Source organism: Nanorana parkeri, unplaced genomic scaffold, assembly GCF_000935625.1.
Source record: "Nanorana parkeri isolate BGI_ZX_2015 unplaced genomic scaffold, ASM93562v1 scaffold56, whole genome shotgun sequence".
In the NCBI taxonomy this organism is placed as follows: domain Eukaryota; kingdom Metazoa; phylum Chordata; class Amphibia; order Anura; family Dicroglossidae; genus Nanorana; species Nanorana parkeri.
Window position 1 is genome coordinate 1,712,149 of NW_017306324.1, and position 17,439 is coordinate 1,729,587.

Sequence of the window (17,439 nt, forward strand, 5' to 3'; positions counted from 1 at the left end):
GTTTGGGGAAGATCTTTTTTTCCGATTCAGTAGGACTGTGCCCATATGCATGAAGCCGGGAACATACATGGTTTGATGAGTTTATGTTGAAGAATGCGGACTTCCTGAACAAAACACTTATCTCAATCTAACTGAACACCTTTGGGATGAAAGGGAAAACTAACTGTGAGCCAATTCTTCAAGTCCAACCAGACCTCATAAATGTTCTTTTGGCTGAATTACCAGAAATTCCCACAAATACACAAAACCTTGTTTAGGAGGTGGTCCTAGGCACAGAGCTATGTCCAATGTCATATCAATGGTTTTGGAATGGGATGGGATCTCCAACAAGCTCATATATTGTAGGTGTGATGGTCAGGTGTCCTTAACGTTTGACAATATTGTGTATTAGTAGCTAGCAAATGAAATAACAAGTGAGCATTCATCCAATAATGAAACAATAAAGATGGATTAGACCTTTAACTAGAACTGCCTTTAACTTGTAATACTTCTGCTTCACTATCCCAGACAGGTTTACGTCTTTGTAAAGATAATTCATTGTTTTAACTCTTTCTTTCTTTTTTCTCTAGAGCAATACCTGAACGAGCCACCTGGATGTAGAGTCAGATGTTAAATGCCCTACTCAGTCACATGGGATGTATTTTTTGCTGTTCACTTATCAGCCTCCAACTGTGATCCATCTGAAAGATCATCTAGAACTACAGAACACACCTGAATCTATAGTTTACTGACCAAGAAATAACAGATGTTGAGGAACATTATAAACTCCTTGGGAGCTACAGCTGGTGACCAATGGGATCGTTTTTCTTGGTCGGCTTACCAGTATAATACATTATTACTCATATACAATGCCGGTTTCTATAATGGCCTCCAGTGCCATCATATCCCTCTACTGGGAGGTTTTCCCTCCAATGCCCACCTGTCGGGTCTACTGCACACCAGCCTATCAAGAGGGGCATTTATTTGTCATGGGAGGATGTAGCAAAACAGGACTTCCTTTGGACACTGTAGAAATGTTGGACGTGGAATCCCAGACATGGGCAGTGCTACCTCCACTCCCAACTCCCCGGGCTGGAGCTGCTGCTGTCACCATGGATAAACAGGTTCTGGTGGTTGGCGGAATGAATTCAGAACAGTGTCCATTGCCATCTGTGGAGATATACAACAGTGATGAGGGAAAGTGGGAAACAAAAGCACCACTGTGCCAACCATCCATGGGCATCAGTGCCATAGAAAAAGGTGCGTACTGGTTTTTGGTTATTGAGTTTCACTTTAGAGCGTATCCTGTGCTCACAGCAAACTTGTTAAACATCCACTTCTGCGCAAACTGCCAGCTAAAAATTCTGATTATTTGATTGTTCTGTATTATGGAGAATAATTTAAAGGGGTCCTGTAAAATACATTTTACTATTAGGATGTCCTGATAGTCTGATACCAACAAGTGAACCAACAAACTGGTAGAATTGTAAAATGTAAAGACATTTGGTTCTTTGACCACCCTTACAGTGCCCATAGAATGCATTAACTTATCATGTCTTAATCATGATATGATCTATTTGAACCTGCCTATAAAAAAAAGAAAAATCCAAGAATGCAGTCATGTGACCAGCTGTGACCTCAACCACCCATGTGTATGCCTCCACCATTCCACAAAGAGCATTTAAATTCCCCCCATGAATATACAGTATGTAAGGCCTTGCATCAGATGGCTCTGTAGGTCTGTGTTGATCATTATTGAATAGTTTCTCAAATAAAAACCTGTGCCCAAGCACTGCAATATGTATGCCGAACCCCTTAATATTGAAACATTCTTACTTTTGGGAAGAAAAACATCCTTCTTAACAAGGGTGTTTATATTCCTGTGATGCTGTACTGTGGGTAAGCGTCAACCTACATGCTATCATAGAGATCTTGATGTCTGATAGGAAACCGGTCATTGCAATACAATGTACACTATGGGGTCTATTCACTAAGCTGCCGTAGGCAGCCGAGTGAATGACCGACCTGAAGTGAAGTGAGCCGAACACTGTTCGGCTATTCACTTCAGGCTGGTACGGCTGATTTCAGCCATACATCGGCTTGCTTCACATGGCTTCGGGTCGGCCGAACATGCTTAGCATGTTCGGCCGACCCAAAGTGCAGAAGGAGTTCGACTCAGCCGATCCAACATATGGATCGGCTGAGCCGAACATCCGGCAGGCTACTCACTGCTGTTTGGCCTATTCTTATAGATGCCGAACAGCAGTGAGTGAATAGCCGAATGCCTCAGAGGGACCGAGCAGAACAGAAAAATAGTTTAAAAATAGCTTCCTATTGTCCGGCGGCTCTGCTGCCATCAAAAAAAAAAACGAAAAAAAAACCTCTCCCGGGCGCTCTGGGAGCCTATTTATTGCCTATTTCAATTTGCAATAGCCAATAGTAAACTAGCATTGTACCCGCCCTCTGCTGATGGACCTGATGGAGAACTGCAGCAGAGGGCGGGTACAATGCTAGTTTACTATTGGCTATTGCAAATTGAAATATCCAATAGTAATGTAGCAATGTATTTCAATGGGAAATTTTTTTTTTTTTTCTTCTATTAATAAAGAAAAAAAAAGACACATCAGTGCTTCTCTCCTGGGCGACCGGGAGCAGGAGACTCCCGGGGCACCAGGGAGAGTTAGCTGTTTGGAGATCAGTGTCCCTGGTTAGCAGGTAACCAGGGACGCTGATCTCTCTGCAAGTGGCCGGAGCCAGCCGTAAGATCACGGCTGGCTCCTCCCAGCTGTCAGATGGCCAGCCGCTCGGCCAGCTTTGGCTTTCAGCACGGCATGCATATGCGTCCGGCTCGACTGAGCCGCTCGGCCATGTTCGGGAGCTGTACAGGCTATTGTGAATAGCCCGTACAGCACCCCTTCGGTTCTACTGAACCGTAGGGGTCCTGGGGCCGAAGCTAGCCGAAGGATCGGCCGAAGGATCGGCCGAAGCTACGGCTAGATCCTTCGGCAGCTTCGTGAATAGACCCCTATATCTCCGAATGTTTGTGGACACCTGACCATTACACCTATATGAGTTTGTTGAACAACCCGTTCCAAAACCATGACCATTAATATGGAGTTGCCCCCTTGTGCAGCTATGGCAGCCTCCATTTTGGAGTGTGCCTGTAGGTATTTGTGCCCATTCAGCCAAGAGAACATTCGTGAGATCAAACGCTGATTTTTCATGAGAAGAACTGGCTTGCAATCACTGTTCCATTTTATCCCAAAGGTGTTCAGTAGGGTTGAGGTCAGGGCTTTGTGAAGACCACTAGAGTTCCTCCTCACCAAACTCATCAAGCCATGTCTTTATGTAGCTGGCTTTGTGCACAGGGGCATAGTCATACTGGCTTAGTCATACAGCCTTCAAACAAATTGCTACCACAAGGTTGGAAGAGCTTAATTGTCTAAAGTGTCTCTGTACAGTGCAGCATTAAGAGTACCCTTCACTGGAAACACCTGCATTCAATCATTCAAAGTGGTGTCCATATGTTTTTGGCCATATAGTTGGTATAATAAAAACTTTTACATATTCCTCCATAGCCACAAAGGATATAAATCCACTTTGCACCAAATGCCTTTGCACACCCTTACCTTTTAAATGTAGCAGTGACATCATCACTGTGCTGTATATAACCTGTGCAGAGAGCGGAGCTATGGGAGGTACCCTGCAGACTCCACCCACTACAGGGTTCCTGCAGATAACTATAGGAGGGGGCGGAGACAAGACCAGTCACCCTGCACAAGAAGAGAGCGCAGCAGTAAGCGGTCTTTATTACAGGATGGGGTAGAGGCAAGACCAGTCACCCTGCACAAGGAGGGAGAGCAGCAGTGAGCAGTCTTTATTACAGGAGGTGGTGGAGACAAGACCAGTCACCCTGCACAAGAAGAGAGCGCAGCAGTAAGCGGTCTTTATTACAGGAGGGGGCGGAGACCAAACCAGTCACCCTGCACAAGGACAGAGAGCAGCAGTGAGCGGTGTGTGTCCTGTTTGCTCTGGTTTCCAGTTTTTGCAGGGAATTTGATCCAGCTATCCCAGGCCTCCTGGCCCCTTGCTGGGGTAGCCATGGAGGTCGGGGGGACTTCGTCTGGGAGTTCTCAGCCATGTCCTGAGCTGAGGAGCGAGATACCTGCTGGTGCAGGTGCTTGTAATTTATCTGCCCCTGCTGAGGGTGAAGGAGCTGACTCCATTCGGGAGAGAGTGGTCACCGGCATCCGGATGGTGAACAAGGAGAGAGACAAGCTCTATAAGCTTAGAGCGGAGTGCAGGCGGCTGAAGAAGCAGCGCAGTGGGCTGTACAGCCAGAACCGTGCCTCTTTGGACACAGAGATCCGGCAGTTGAAAGAGCAGGTGGAGCTCCAGGAGTCCATTTTGGCCCAGCTGAGTCTTTATTAAGGCAGTTCCAAGTTTCACACAGATCTGGAAGAAATACACAAAGCTCACCATAATTCAAGGAAGAATACACATGACTCTTATAGACAATATTTGCTTATCCCGGGGTTCAGGTTTAAGACAAAAAATATTTCAGCGCACGGTTTAGGCACAATTAACATCTATAAATGTTCCCCAATGAGACAGCCAATCTTTACTTTTTGATGTCATGTCTGCTTTAATACAAATACATACCAGGAACTCATCAGAGGCGCGACATGGCGGTACGCCATCTTCTCATCCTCTGACAATCCTCTTCACAGGCCTCATTAATGCTCTTTTAAATGCCAGGACCCTAATTACCCCTGCTTAAACAGTCGCTTTTAAAAACGACTAAGGACTGTGAAATACGTATCCCAAATGTAGACCTTATCCCTGACATCCCACCAGAGCTCCGGCGTACATACTAATTAAAAAGTCTTGTAACAAGAGATGATTAATTATGAAGTTTCAGAGTTGTCAGTCACGAGAAAATCGAGCCCAAAAAAAAATAAAAAAATAGAACCGCTGAGGTTCGGAGATAAAATGTACACACAAAATAAACAGGACTGGACTGTTGCCCGGGCAACCGTACCGAGAGTTGCTATGGCGCTGGAGAGCATACATTACGCTGACCTGACTCACGGTATAATTAATTTGTGTACCGAGCTCCGTTTTAACCTCTGAAGGGGCTGAAGCCACCCGTAAAAATAAGACAGCTGCTGTGCCGCGCTCTTTTTTTTATTTTTAAGGACAAAGTTCACCTTATGGAAGTCTATGCTCCTTCACTCCCCGCAGCAGATTTAGATTTTGCAGTGGCCGCAGGTGATCTGTCCATCTGGCCGCTGCGGTGGCCTCGTCCTGGCTGTAATTACAAGCTGTGTTCAGTGCGGGTCACTGCAACTTCTGGAGAGAAGCAGCACATGCAGGAAAGTTTTAAGACAGGGAAGAGGGGCCAAAACGTGAGCAGTGTGTGACTCCAAGGGGTGTCCAAACAAATCTTGGGCCGCTAGTTGGGAAAGGGTGGCAGTGGTGAGTGTCAGTGGTGCAGGTCCAGGGGGGGATGTGTAGATGCTGGCAGTGCAGGTCTAGGGTGGAGGGGGGGATGGTGCTGGGTTAACTTCAAATAAATTAACATTCTGCTATCCTAAAAGGATTCTGGTGTGCTGATGACATCATTACATTTTGGATTGTGAGGGGCACACACAGCACCTATGTCCGGCATCCCATCCAGCTCACTGATGCCACAGGTTGCTCTGACCAGAAAGAGTTCTAGCTGGAAAGGCGCCCAATGTGACCCAATGAGATGCCATCTGAGGCAACCCTTTAAACCAGTCTTAGAGGACCTCTATTGAGATAAATATTATTCACTAATTTCTGCATATTCCTAATACATCTCATTACCATTCCACATCTGAGTTCCTTTTTATGTCAGATACCTACAATTATACAATTCTGACAAGCAGGCCGCTAAAGGTGGCAGTGGCAGGGTTCGGAACAAACTATATCACTGCCTGAGCTGTTCGAGCAGTCGCTGCCCCGTGGAAAATTTTGAATGGGTTTGAGCAAAAGGTTGACTGTTGTAAAGCCTTCATGAAAGTTATCTTCTCTGTGCAGAACTTCTGATCTACCTTATGATTGGGCAGCATCTAAGTGACATCACTGCTTGAACACCATACCAAAGGGTATGATAGCTGGGGAAAACTCTGTAGTGCCCCCTATCCCTTTGGTGGTGGTTATTTTGCTTGATGGTAATACAGCCCTGGGCTGATGGGGCAGACTGGTGTCTATCAGACATGCTGGAGGGGGTCGGATGTACAGTGGGTTTTATATTATCTGGAGAAACTGAAAGGAGTCTTTTTAAAGTTTTTTGAACAAACAAGATTTACTCACTCTTAAGGTAAACACTTACTCATACCTCTGAAAACATTAAAGTGCTATTGCCCTGAATTGGGCTTTTACCCCCATTCAGAATATTTCCAACTCCTCAGTTGCAAAAAATTAGAATAACTTCCCCCTAGTTTTCCTGTAGTCTCCTCTAGCAAAACATGTTTAGAGGATTCCTCCGTTAGTCTCTGCAGTGTGCTTTTGTGGTTGATCCTGATACTGTTGTACGAAACTCTACGTTAATGAGAGCTCAGGGGACCAGGTACAACTCACCGAATGCCTTAATTTACCATCCTTGTGTCTAAGGTATAAAATAATAAATATAACTTTTTTTATCATTTAGTTGTAAGACGTGGCAGATGTTTGTTTTTTTTCAACATTTTAAGAAGTGTTCCTCTCTGGATGGGAATTCTCAATCATCTATAATCCCTCTCCACCATGTTTCCCTATAAATTGTGAAGCATGACCGCCTGTCCCTCTGAACTCCATCAGTAGAGTGGTCCTTTTAAGTTGAACTCCAGCTGTCCTTAAAAATTCACCTTTCAGTTGGGCTCCCTTTGCACTGCATGAGTTAAATGTTTGTTTTATCTAGGGGTTGCCCTGGTAGGGCAAAGCACAGGTTTGCCTTACATAGACCCTGGGATGATACTGCCAGTTCTCTGCAAAAGAAGTGGCAGAATACTCAGTTTTATGGCAGCCCGTGTCTCCTACTTTCCCTCTGTTCCAGTGGTGCGACCTCTGTAAATGTCTTTGGTTTTCAATATTTCCAGGAGTTTTGGATGCCATTGTCCCCTGCTGTCCTCCATGGTTTCATCCTTCCACCCCTCAGTCACTGCTAAGTCCTGTAGTGTTGTAGGGTCAGAGGATTGAACCACAGCTCACCACAGGGGACACAGGGATTCAACACTCCTTAAAGTCACTTATGGCAGCTGCAGAGCTAGAACAGAAGGAAGGCAGGAGCCGTAGGCAGACAGGGAGGTGAGAATACTACTACTACTTCTTATACTACTACTTCAGTTTCATTTGGTTGGAGACCTAAGTTAGAGTTAGATTGCTTCAGAGATGGTATGTCCCTTGGTGTCCTCACGTCCATTATGCAGTGTATAGAACGTGATGAATAATCGAACCATAGACTGCTGGAGCAGAGTGGGAGAGAGGCTGGAAGGAGCGGTCTAACATCAGGTGACTATAACTTTTTATTTTTGCACCTAGACAAAAACGAGAACTTAACCTTGGCAGTGTGGGGGGGAGGGCCCAATGCAAGGCTTAAGACTTTTTGTTCCCAGAGTTCTTCTTTAATTACACTTTAACATTGAAATAAGCTCTTACATAAGCTCAGTTGTTCTCAGCTAAGCATTTGGTCTTTCTAATGCCAAGTGTAGCACAAAAAAACATGAATTTCTTTGCTGGGAGCGAGAGGTCAGAATAAATTAGAAGGCGCTGGGTGACCAGAGCAGCAGGGTTTTTTTTTTTTTAACAATGGCAGTGTCACTTCTGACTGCATATCTCGCTTTGTCTCATAGAAGAGCCGTCTAATGGAGCAGGCACAAAGAATGACAAAAACAAGATTCCTCATCAACATACTGTACACTATTACCAAAGCCAATGTCTAAACGAAATAACCCAAAGATATAAAGACAGCAGATGGGACACGCTGATTTTCCTGCATAGTCAATGCTGGTGGAAAACCCGTGTGCTGCTTCTCTGTCTGCTCACAGGCTGGGGATGGCTCTGGGATGACCTGGGCTCAGAGCAAGTGGGTTGACTGTTGCTGCCCATTAGACTGGGGACATCTCTGTACTGCGGAGGAATTCTCTGGATTGAAGGTGAATATTGCAGCAAACGCTGGTTTAGTTATTTTATCTTTTATTAGGCTATTTATTTTTTATTTTGTTATTTTTTGGGGTGGAGTTCTGCTTCAAGCTTCAAAGCTGATATGTGCTATGCCCGTAGAGGGCAAAGCAGTAGGATCACTTTAATGTAGACCATATACTTACCTTCTATTTGCTCCCCTTGCTGCTCCGTTCAACTGATGGAACTCAAAGCAATGCCTGTGTAAAAGGAGTTGCTGGAGTTGCAGTGTACACAAGGCTTTGGACTCCCCTGCATTAGCTCTGATTGGTACATGACACAAAGTCACATGCCTGGAAGAATTGAACCACCAGTTCCCTGCAAAAGAATAAGTAGCATGGTCACCTCTCTGGCAGTCCATGCCTCCTATCTCTCCTCTGTTCCACTGCTACAGTCTTTGTAATTGTCTTAGGTTTTCTAAATTTCTAGCACAATTGGGAGGCACAGTGGCTTAGTGGTTGGTACCTCTGCCTTGTAGCACTGGGGGGTCCCTGGTTCAAATCCTGGTCAGGATGCTATCTGCAAAGAGATTGCATGTTCCTTGTGCTTACGTGGGTTTCTTCTGGGGACTCTAGAAGGGTAATTGGCTCCTGTCTAAATGGGCTCTGTATGCATCTGAAATAGGGACCTTAGAATGTAAGCTCCTCAAGGGCAGGGACTATTGTGAATGTGCAGTATGTAAAGCGCTGTGTAAATTGTTGGTACCATATAAATGCCTGACACTTCTGGGAGTGTCGGATGCCTGTGGTGCACACCATGGTTCCATTCTACGATCCCTACATCATTGCTGGGTCCTGTAGTGATGCAGAATCAGAGGAAGGAACCATGAGGACACAGGTATCCAACACTCCCGGAAGGGTCAAATCCTAAAGAAACTTATGGAGCCTACAGCACTGGAAGAAAGGAAAGGTAGACAATCCACTGCCAGAGACGTGAGCATACTACTTCTTCTCCTGCCAGAAAATGGTGGTTTTATTTGGTTGGAGACCTAACAGGGTCTCTTTAACCCCAAGTATTAAAGTTCGTACATAAGCTCAGTTGTGGTTGGTTCTCTCAAAGGCCGCTAAGCATTTGGACTTTCTGCTGTCAACTGAGAAATAGCACAAAAAAAAGTGAATTTCTTTGCTGCGCGCTAGATGTCAGAATAAATTAGAGGCGCTGGGTGACCAGAGCAGCAGGGACGTATATTAACGATGGCACTGGCACTTCTGGCTGCGTGTCTCACCCAGAGGAGCTGTCTGATGGAGGAGGCACAAAAAACAGCTAAAACAAGATTCTTCATCAACATACTGTACACTGAGACTATTATCAAAACAAATGACTAAAATGGATCCAATAACCCAAAGATATAAAGACAGCAGATGGCACACGCTGATGACTCTACTAATTAGATTTTCCTTATTGGCAGTGCTGGTGGAGCACCCTGCACAGCCCTGCTTCAATGTGACAGCGACGGAAGACATTGGTCATAAAGCTACGAGCTTTGATCCTCTGATATTAAATGTACCTGTTACCTGTATCTCAGCATTTGGCCTTCTTGACTGAACCCACCACAGTGTAGGGGAAACGTGCTTGTGGTCAATTCGGGGACCAAAGACAGACTTCCAGTGGGTGCTTTTGCAGACAGAATCAGCAGAATGTTTTTCTTTTCCCTTATTAATGGTTGGGATTTGTTTTAAAGTGACCCTGTCACAATGCCTAGGTTGTATAAAGGACAGGCTCCGTACTTTTTTCTCCCGGTGGCCAGTGTGTTAAAATGGCGCCTCTTTGCTGCCCCTTGGCTGAAGCCAAAACACCCTAAAAAAACACCCTGTCGATCCAATGCATTTTGCCAAAAATATCCCAATTTTTCACAGGAATTTCAGCAAAGTGAAAATTCCCAATTTAGCTCATCCCCAATCACAAGAGGTGCTATGGGCTGTGATTGGCAGACCTGCTTCTCTATGCTAAATGAAAGGCAAGATAAGTGCAACTAGCGTGGGGATAACTGGCTCTCAGTGGAAGGACCCTCAACAGAGCCTTTGATCATTTATTATTAGGGATGCAGCGATACTAGTATCACTGCCTATACTGAGTATTTGGGCAAGTACTCGTAGTCATCCAAATACCCGGATACTTACCTCTGATACTAGAACTTCCGGTCAGAGGGAGATCTCCATCTGATCGCCAGTGCCGAGGGAGCATGTAGCCGGCTTCCTTTCCAATCAGGAAGCCGGGCGGTGGGTTATAACCCGCCTCCCAGCTTCCTGATTGGCTAGGAAGCCGGCTTCACTAGTTGCTAGGCAGCCTGGGTTCCTAACCAATCAGGAAGCTGTGAGGCACGTAACGACCCTCCTCCTGGCTTCCTGATTGCCTGGGATGCCAGTGTTCTATCAAAAGAACACCGGCTGCACTTGCTGAGGCTGCCTGGCTTCCTGACCAATCAGGAAGCCGGTCGGCGGGTCGTGAGGTGCCGTATGGCTTTCTGATTGATCAGGAAGCCAGGCTGCCTAGGAACAAGTGAAGCCGGCTTCCTAGCCAATCAGGGAGGTGGGTCATGACGTGCCGCCCGGCTTACTGATTAGCTAGGAAGCCAGCTTCACTTGTTGCTAGGCAGCCTCGCTTCCTGATCAATCATAAAGCCATACGTCACCTCACGACCCGCCAACCGGCTTCCTGATTCCTGGTCAGGAAGCCAGGCAGCCTCAGCAAGTGCAGCCGGTGTTCTTTTGATAGAACACTGGCATCCCAGGCAATCAGGAAGCCAGGCTGCGGGTCATGATCTGCCGCCCGACTTTCTGATAATTGGGTCACACGGCACCGGTATCGGTACTCAGTATTTGCGAGTACCGTTAAAAAAATATTGGTACTTGTACTCGATATAGAAAAACCGGTATTGTGCATCCCAATTTATTATGTAACAATGAGTTGTTTATAAGCTAAAAAAGTTCATATATGGCAGTAGACATGTGCGATTCGTTTCGTTCCGAATCGAAATTCGGACGAAATTTCGGAAATTTGGATGTATCTGAATTCCGAATTACAGATATAACGAATGCAAAGGAATCCGAAATTCCGATTCGTTTTTTTGGGACGAACTTTCGTTTTTTGGACAAAATTTAGTTGCAAGAAAGTGACATTTGAGAACAAAAAAAACTTTTTTTTCCTCTCAAAGGTCACTTTGCTGCAACGAACGAACGAAGCAAAATTTCATACGGATTATCGATGAATTCCGAAACGAATTGACTTCCGGACCCGAATTTCCGAAAAACGAAATAAAGCAAAATCCAAATCAAAACGAAACAAAACAAATTTTTTGCTGGTGCACATCAAATAATCGTATACCCTTCTGCACTCAATGGTTTCTCCCGCTGGCTCCTATGGCACTACAGGACACGGAAACCACAGGACGAGGTGAGGAACGAAGTTTGGACACACCAGAAAAGTATTTACAAGTCTCATATTGCAGGAGAAATGCTTTGAAACTCGAACTAAGTCAGAAAATGTCTTCATTCCTGAAGATCACGGACACGTTAAGCCGCAATGACCAGACGTGTTCCACCGTCATAGTTTTGGATTACCAGAGAGAACTCTTCACTCTATAAAGCTCTCCATTATTGCACTTTTAGGCTCCCGGAGCAATTAGGGCGATGACAGCCTTGTCATTCAGCACTGGTAAGTCCGAGTCCCGGTGATATGTATGCGCGGTCACGTGCCGTCTCTTCCTCTCCAATTCCCGGGCCATATCACGCCATATGTTCAGGAGGCTTTCCAATAGGGGGTTAAGTGCAATTAAGCTCCTCGGGCTCAGCTGGATTCCTGAAATTAGAATCTTTGCAAGAATTTCATTATCTGGAGCAAGGGAAGGCAGGCTGTGTCCATGGCTTGACTAATGATAAATCTCCACTGCCAACGACTGTGCGCTTTCCATGAATTTCACTTTATAACCTAACGCGGTGAAATCAGCTCAGCTGAACCCGCGTGTATTATGCTGGTAAACTTTATTTTTCAATATGTACAGCGGGCCAACATATTTCACAGGGCTTTGCAGATTAAATACAGCCATTCATGTCAGCCCTTGCCTCCAAAGGGGCTTACAGGTTATAGATGAACTCAAGGAAACATCTAAATACATTGAAATACGTATCTGTGAAATGTCTTACCTGTCCAAAGACTTGTATTGCTGTTCAGAAAGCCTTATGATCTAGGCATTCCTTCCAAACAAAATGGGTAACCTTGCCTTTTCTATACTGCAGTGGTCACTGACCTGTCCACAGCCAGCTTTTTGGACAATGAAGGCCATTGCTGTCTCCTCCTGCCAGCATGCAACCGTGTCTTGATTGACAGCACTGTGCAGTACACTGGAGGCTGGTTAGCTTGTAGTTGCTAGTTTTCTCTTGCGGTTTGACTAGGGTTGCCACCTTTTTATCAAGTGAAACCCGAACACTAGCGACGCACTGGGGAGAATGAGTCGCCACCCATTAATATGTAAATATCACAGTTGAGACTATTTTCAGTGGGGGGCCGGTATCCCCTATCTTAATTTTGGTTGCCCCTGTCTGCCTGACAACTTGTGTCCGGGTTTCTGCTGCCATGAAATCCGGACACAGCATTCAAAACCCGGACTGGTGAATCCTGGGCAGGTGGCAACCCTAGGTCTGACTCCTAATTCAGGTACTTACACTATCTGTAAAAAAAAAGCTACTGCAATGAAACTACAGCTCTATATGCGTTAACCCCTCTATGACAGCATAATGCATATATGTGGCAGCACAGCAAGTTGGCCTTAAAGGAGAACTATGGGGTACGTGTTTTTCCCCATAGTTCTCCTCAGGGTCACGGGAGGACATAAACTAGCGTCCTCCTGTGACCCAAAGCTCAGTATACCGCGAGCTACAGGTCACGATATACTGAGACCGCCGCAGCCGGGACGGATCCCGACAATGCTGTCGAGATCCACCCAGCTGCGTGATTGACAGCTGGCCCTGCCTATCTAGAGGCAGAGCCAGCTGTACCCGCCCCCTCCCCCGTTCGTTCCTCCAGTTAGCGCTGGAGGATTGGAGCGGGGAGGGGGGAATCCCTGCAGGGAGCCATGAGTGACAGTCACGGCTCTCTGCAGGGACAGGATCGAGAAGTGAGCGAGCGACGGTATGTGTTTGCTCACTTCCCGATCTATTGAGCCGACCTGTGACAGTCTCATTGTCACACGTCGGCTCGAACTATGAGGATGAGTGAAAATCACTCGCCTCATAGTTCTCCTTTAAGGTCCAGCTGCCGCATGCATAGGTCGTTGTGTTGTTCTGGGGCCCGCTTGATCAGCACCCCTAAAATTGTAACTGAACTGTCACCATCAGCTCAAGGTTGAATACCGATGATCAGGAGCTGGTAGGATTACATCATCACAGTGAACGAATGAACGGGAGCCCCTCCTACTGGCCTCCAGCATCGTGGGCCACTTAAAGGGCCAGCATCTACATTAATAAACCAATATATGTATTTTTTTTTTACATTGTAAGTACCTGAATTTCAGCTGGGACGTTTATACAAGGACCTGCGCGGATTTAGGGTGATACCATTTATTGGCTAAGTAAAAAAAATTGTGCAAGCTTTTGGAGCATGCTGGCCTCTTATAAAGGAGAGTCTAGCTTGCTATAAAAACTTGCTCTACAATCTTTTTAGTTAGCCAATAAACGGCAACACTGTAAATCAATGGTGGACAAATTAATATGGAATTCAGGAGCCAGTCTGTCTAATTCAACGGCCAGCGGGATTTTATTTTAGAAGCCAGCTCCACTGACAACGACTAGAGTAAACCTAAAAAGGTGGGCTCTAGCTGTAATTTTTTTAAGGAGCATTGGCGACCTGGCTCCTGGGATTTGTCCAGCCCTGCCCTAAATACAATCATCTACTTTTATCGACGGCTAACACGGTACATGGTTTAAATTTTTTTTATATGTACCTGTAGCCAGTGCTTTCCCTATGAGGCAGCCATAGGCAGTCGCCTCATTAGGGGGGCGGCACATATGAGGGGGCAGTAGAGGGGCGGCCACAGCGTCGCAGGTTGCTAAGAGTTCTTAGCTACCTCAGACACTCTCTGCGGCCTCCTGCTCAACTCACTGATGTCATAGGTTGTCATAGAGCTGACAGGGACACTGGCTGCCGTCCCACTTAGCTCCTGGCAACCAGTGATGTCAGTGGGATGGACGGCAGCGGACAGAAAGCCGTTGACAACATGGCTCTAAACACAACCCGACGACTGCTATAAGCCAAACCTGCACCCCCACCTTACCCCCAAGAAGCACCATCAGCAGTACTCCCACACCCCCCACTCTATGGCCTCAGACGACACTTAGGGTAGGGACGCCCCTGCCTGCAGCTGTACCAGAAATAAAATGTTTAATATTTATCTCTATAATGAATAATGTACTCTGATAACGCGGAGACGAGGCCTACTAATCCAGGGGACTTTGCTTTGAGCCTCCTCGTAGTAGACAGTGACGTATGCATGAACTGTTACCTCCTGAAATAAAGAGATTTCATCCTGCCAAACGAGGCACATGCTGGTTCATGTAAACAAATCTGTTCCATTAACTATTCAGGTCTGTGTGGCCCCTCCCACGCTTTTCTCTCAGAGACCATGTAAATACTACAAGCGGTACAGAAGATTGCATCTAATTTTAATCACTCATCTCCCTGGAGACTCCATGGCAACGTGACTTTGCATTGAACCAGACTGGAGTCCTCGAGCATCCTCGGGGCAGCTGAACAGAAGCAGGTATTGCGCAATATGCACTTTCTCTTTAAATGGGAACCCCTAAAATAAAAACAAAATACCAAAAAGTGAGCCGCAGCAGATAACCCTACTCAGGAAACTCTGCAGCTTGTCAAAAAGTCAAAAAGTGCTCCAGTTACTGTGAGTTCTATTTCTATTGGATGTGGTGAGGCTCAGGGAGGGGGCGGTGCCAGAACCAGGGAACACACCGGTGTGCATTTTCACAGGCCTAGCTCTGAGCAGAATATGAGGATACCAGCCATTGATAACTCTTAATTCTTCAAATATCTGTTCTCGGACAGGAAATAATGATGAAACTGCTAGATAACCTTTACTTGGGGACAAGATATTGCTTAATATGATTTTGGATTTTGGTGCATAATTGCCAATACACTGTTAGATCTTCAATGTGGCCAGAAGTAAACTATCCAGCAGCAAAACGGACAGACATAAAAATCCTTTTTCAATTCCAAAGTATTTTATTGGTTTTACATAGCGTAGCTGAGATAACATCAATTCAGGTCAAGATATCACAAGTAATATACAGTCAAGACTCAAAATCAAGAATAAAAATCCTGCTTTAAGCTATGTAGGGGAATACTAGAACCCTTGTAGATTTGCATTGTCCACAGTGGACGTAGGAATTGAAACAGCACACCAATAAAAATAGCCCATACACAGTTTTATTCCATTAGGGTCAGGGGAACAGTCAAGTAGAGTGGCCAACGCATTTCAGGGCTCCAAATGCACCCCCTTCATCAGTGCTTTATGGGAGAAATCATGTGTGTGTGCTACAATCCCTGTAGCTTGAAAGTTGTGATGGGAGTACTGTAGGCTTGTCAGCAGATGGTTTGGCAATAACCTGGGTCGTGTTTTACACCTTGAGTCCCCCAGCAGGGACATCTCTGAGTTCCCAGCTCTGCCCACCTTTCACAGGGGGTGTTTCTGCCACAGCTAGATTTTCTAGTTATCTTACATTACAGAGAACAGATGGGTAAGGGCCCATTCACACTTCTGCACTATTCATTTTGAATGGCAGCCCAACACATTGTATAGTAGAGCCCAACACGCACCACACCACACCGCAATGCATATAGGGTTGTTGTTGTTGTAGTAATAGTAGTTGTTAAAAAAAGGGCAGTGCACATTTTCCCATTCATTGTGGTGCATTGGCAGCCCATTCATAGCAATTGGGCTGCCTTGATGCAATGCACGCTAAGGCGTGTGCAATATTGCACCGCTGCTAGAAGCTTAAGTGTGAATGGGCCCTAAGACCACCTATCCTGGCTCTTTGATGGCTGTGGTGTGGTAAATCTTACCTCTGGAGATTCAAGAAATTAAAGCAATCGAAAAAGATACAAAAAACCCCATAAAGACATTACGTAAAACATAAAAAAATGGCAGACTTGATAGACCAAGGGGGGGGCAGACTTGATGGACCACCGATGCGGGCAGACTCGATAGACCAAGGCTGGCAGACTCGATGGACCAAGGGGGCAGACTTGATGGACCAAGGGGGAAGACTCAATGGACCAAGGGGAGCAGACTCCATGGACCAAGGGGGGCAGACTCCATGGACCAAGGGGGGCAGACTCGATGGACCATTTGGTCTTTTTGTGTCATCACTTTTCTGTGTTTCTATCTACTGGTGTCCACCCATGACTGAGATAATAATTCTCTGTTGGCTGACCCTTAAGCTGGTAATACACATAAAGATTTCTCTCATTCAGCCCAATTACCCCATCCACTCAAAACAATGGGGGAATCTCCCCTCCTGATGCCTGTAGCTGCACGAATACCTAAACAATGACTATCTGGTTGGCTAAAGTCACTGTTCAGCCAACTTGTTTCCGCTCAACTACTTTGATTTTTTTGATTGAAGTTTGTTGAGTCGGGTGGTGTTGGCAGGGCCCCCATGGCTCCAGTTGCATCAGGGATCGCCCACAATTCAAGCCGTGTGTGGCCACCTTAAAAATGTCTGAAAGTCAACCACTAACTTTCAAAGTCCTTGCTGAGCACATCAGAATCAGATTTTCTTTTAGCCCATTAAATATTAAGCAAAGCTGACTTTGTTGTCGGTGGAGCCCGCGGAGTACCAGAGGCGACAAAAAAAAGTTTAATTAAATCCAAGCCGAGTAAATGTTGTCTGGCATTATGTGCAGAGTGACCTCCTGGAGAACCACGTGGCCCCATCAGGGATCCAAAAATGAGTTTGTTATTTTGTGCAACCAATGACTAGAGATTTATATGCGGTAAAGTCTTCTCATGAGGTTGTGCAGTCATCGGACGTGGCAGGGAAGACGAATGAGTATGATCTCTCATTAACACCACCAGTGGTGTAAGATGACGCTGGAATATCAGAAGTTGCTGGAGCTAGCACTGGATACACAGGACAGGGAGAGCCATGGGGTGTAGATAATTATCTATATTTCTGGAAATCCTGGACTGTGCACAATGTACAGCCAGGGCTGTCCCATAATAAGGCAGCCTGAGGCTGTTGCTTTAGGTGGTATTTATTTGTATCA

At 45.8% G+C, this 17,439-nt stretch overlaps 1 protein-coding gene across 1 annotated transcript in view; it reads left to right on the forward strand.

Annotated features, from left to right (window-relative positions):
• The first annotated feature begins 597 nt into the window (after positions 1–597).
• KLHDC8B (kelch domain containing 8B) overlaps positions 598–17,439 on the forward strand; it is a 71,869-nt gene continuing 55,027 nt past the window's right edge. The window contains exon 1 of the mRNA XM_018576097.1: positions 598–1,239. Coding sequence (XP_018431599.1) covers positions 849–1,239 — 391 coding nt within the window. The 5' untranslated portion in view covers positions 598–848. The remainder of the gene's footprint in view (positions 1,240–17,439) is intronic.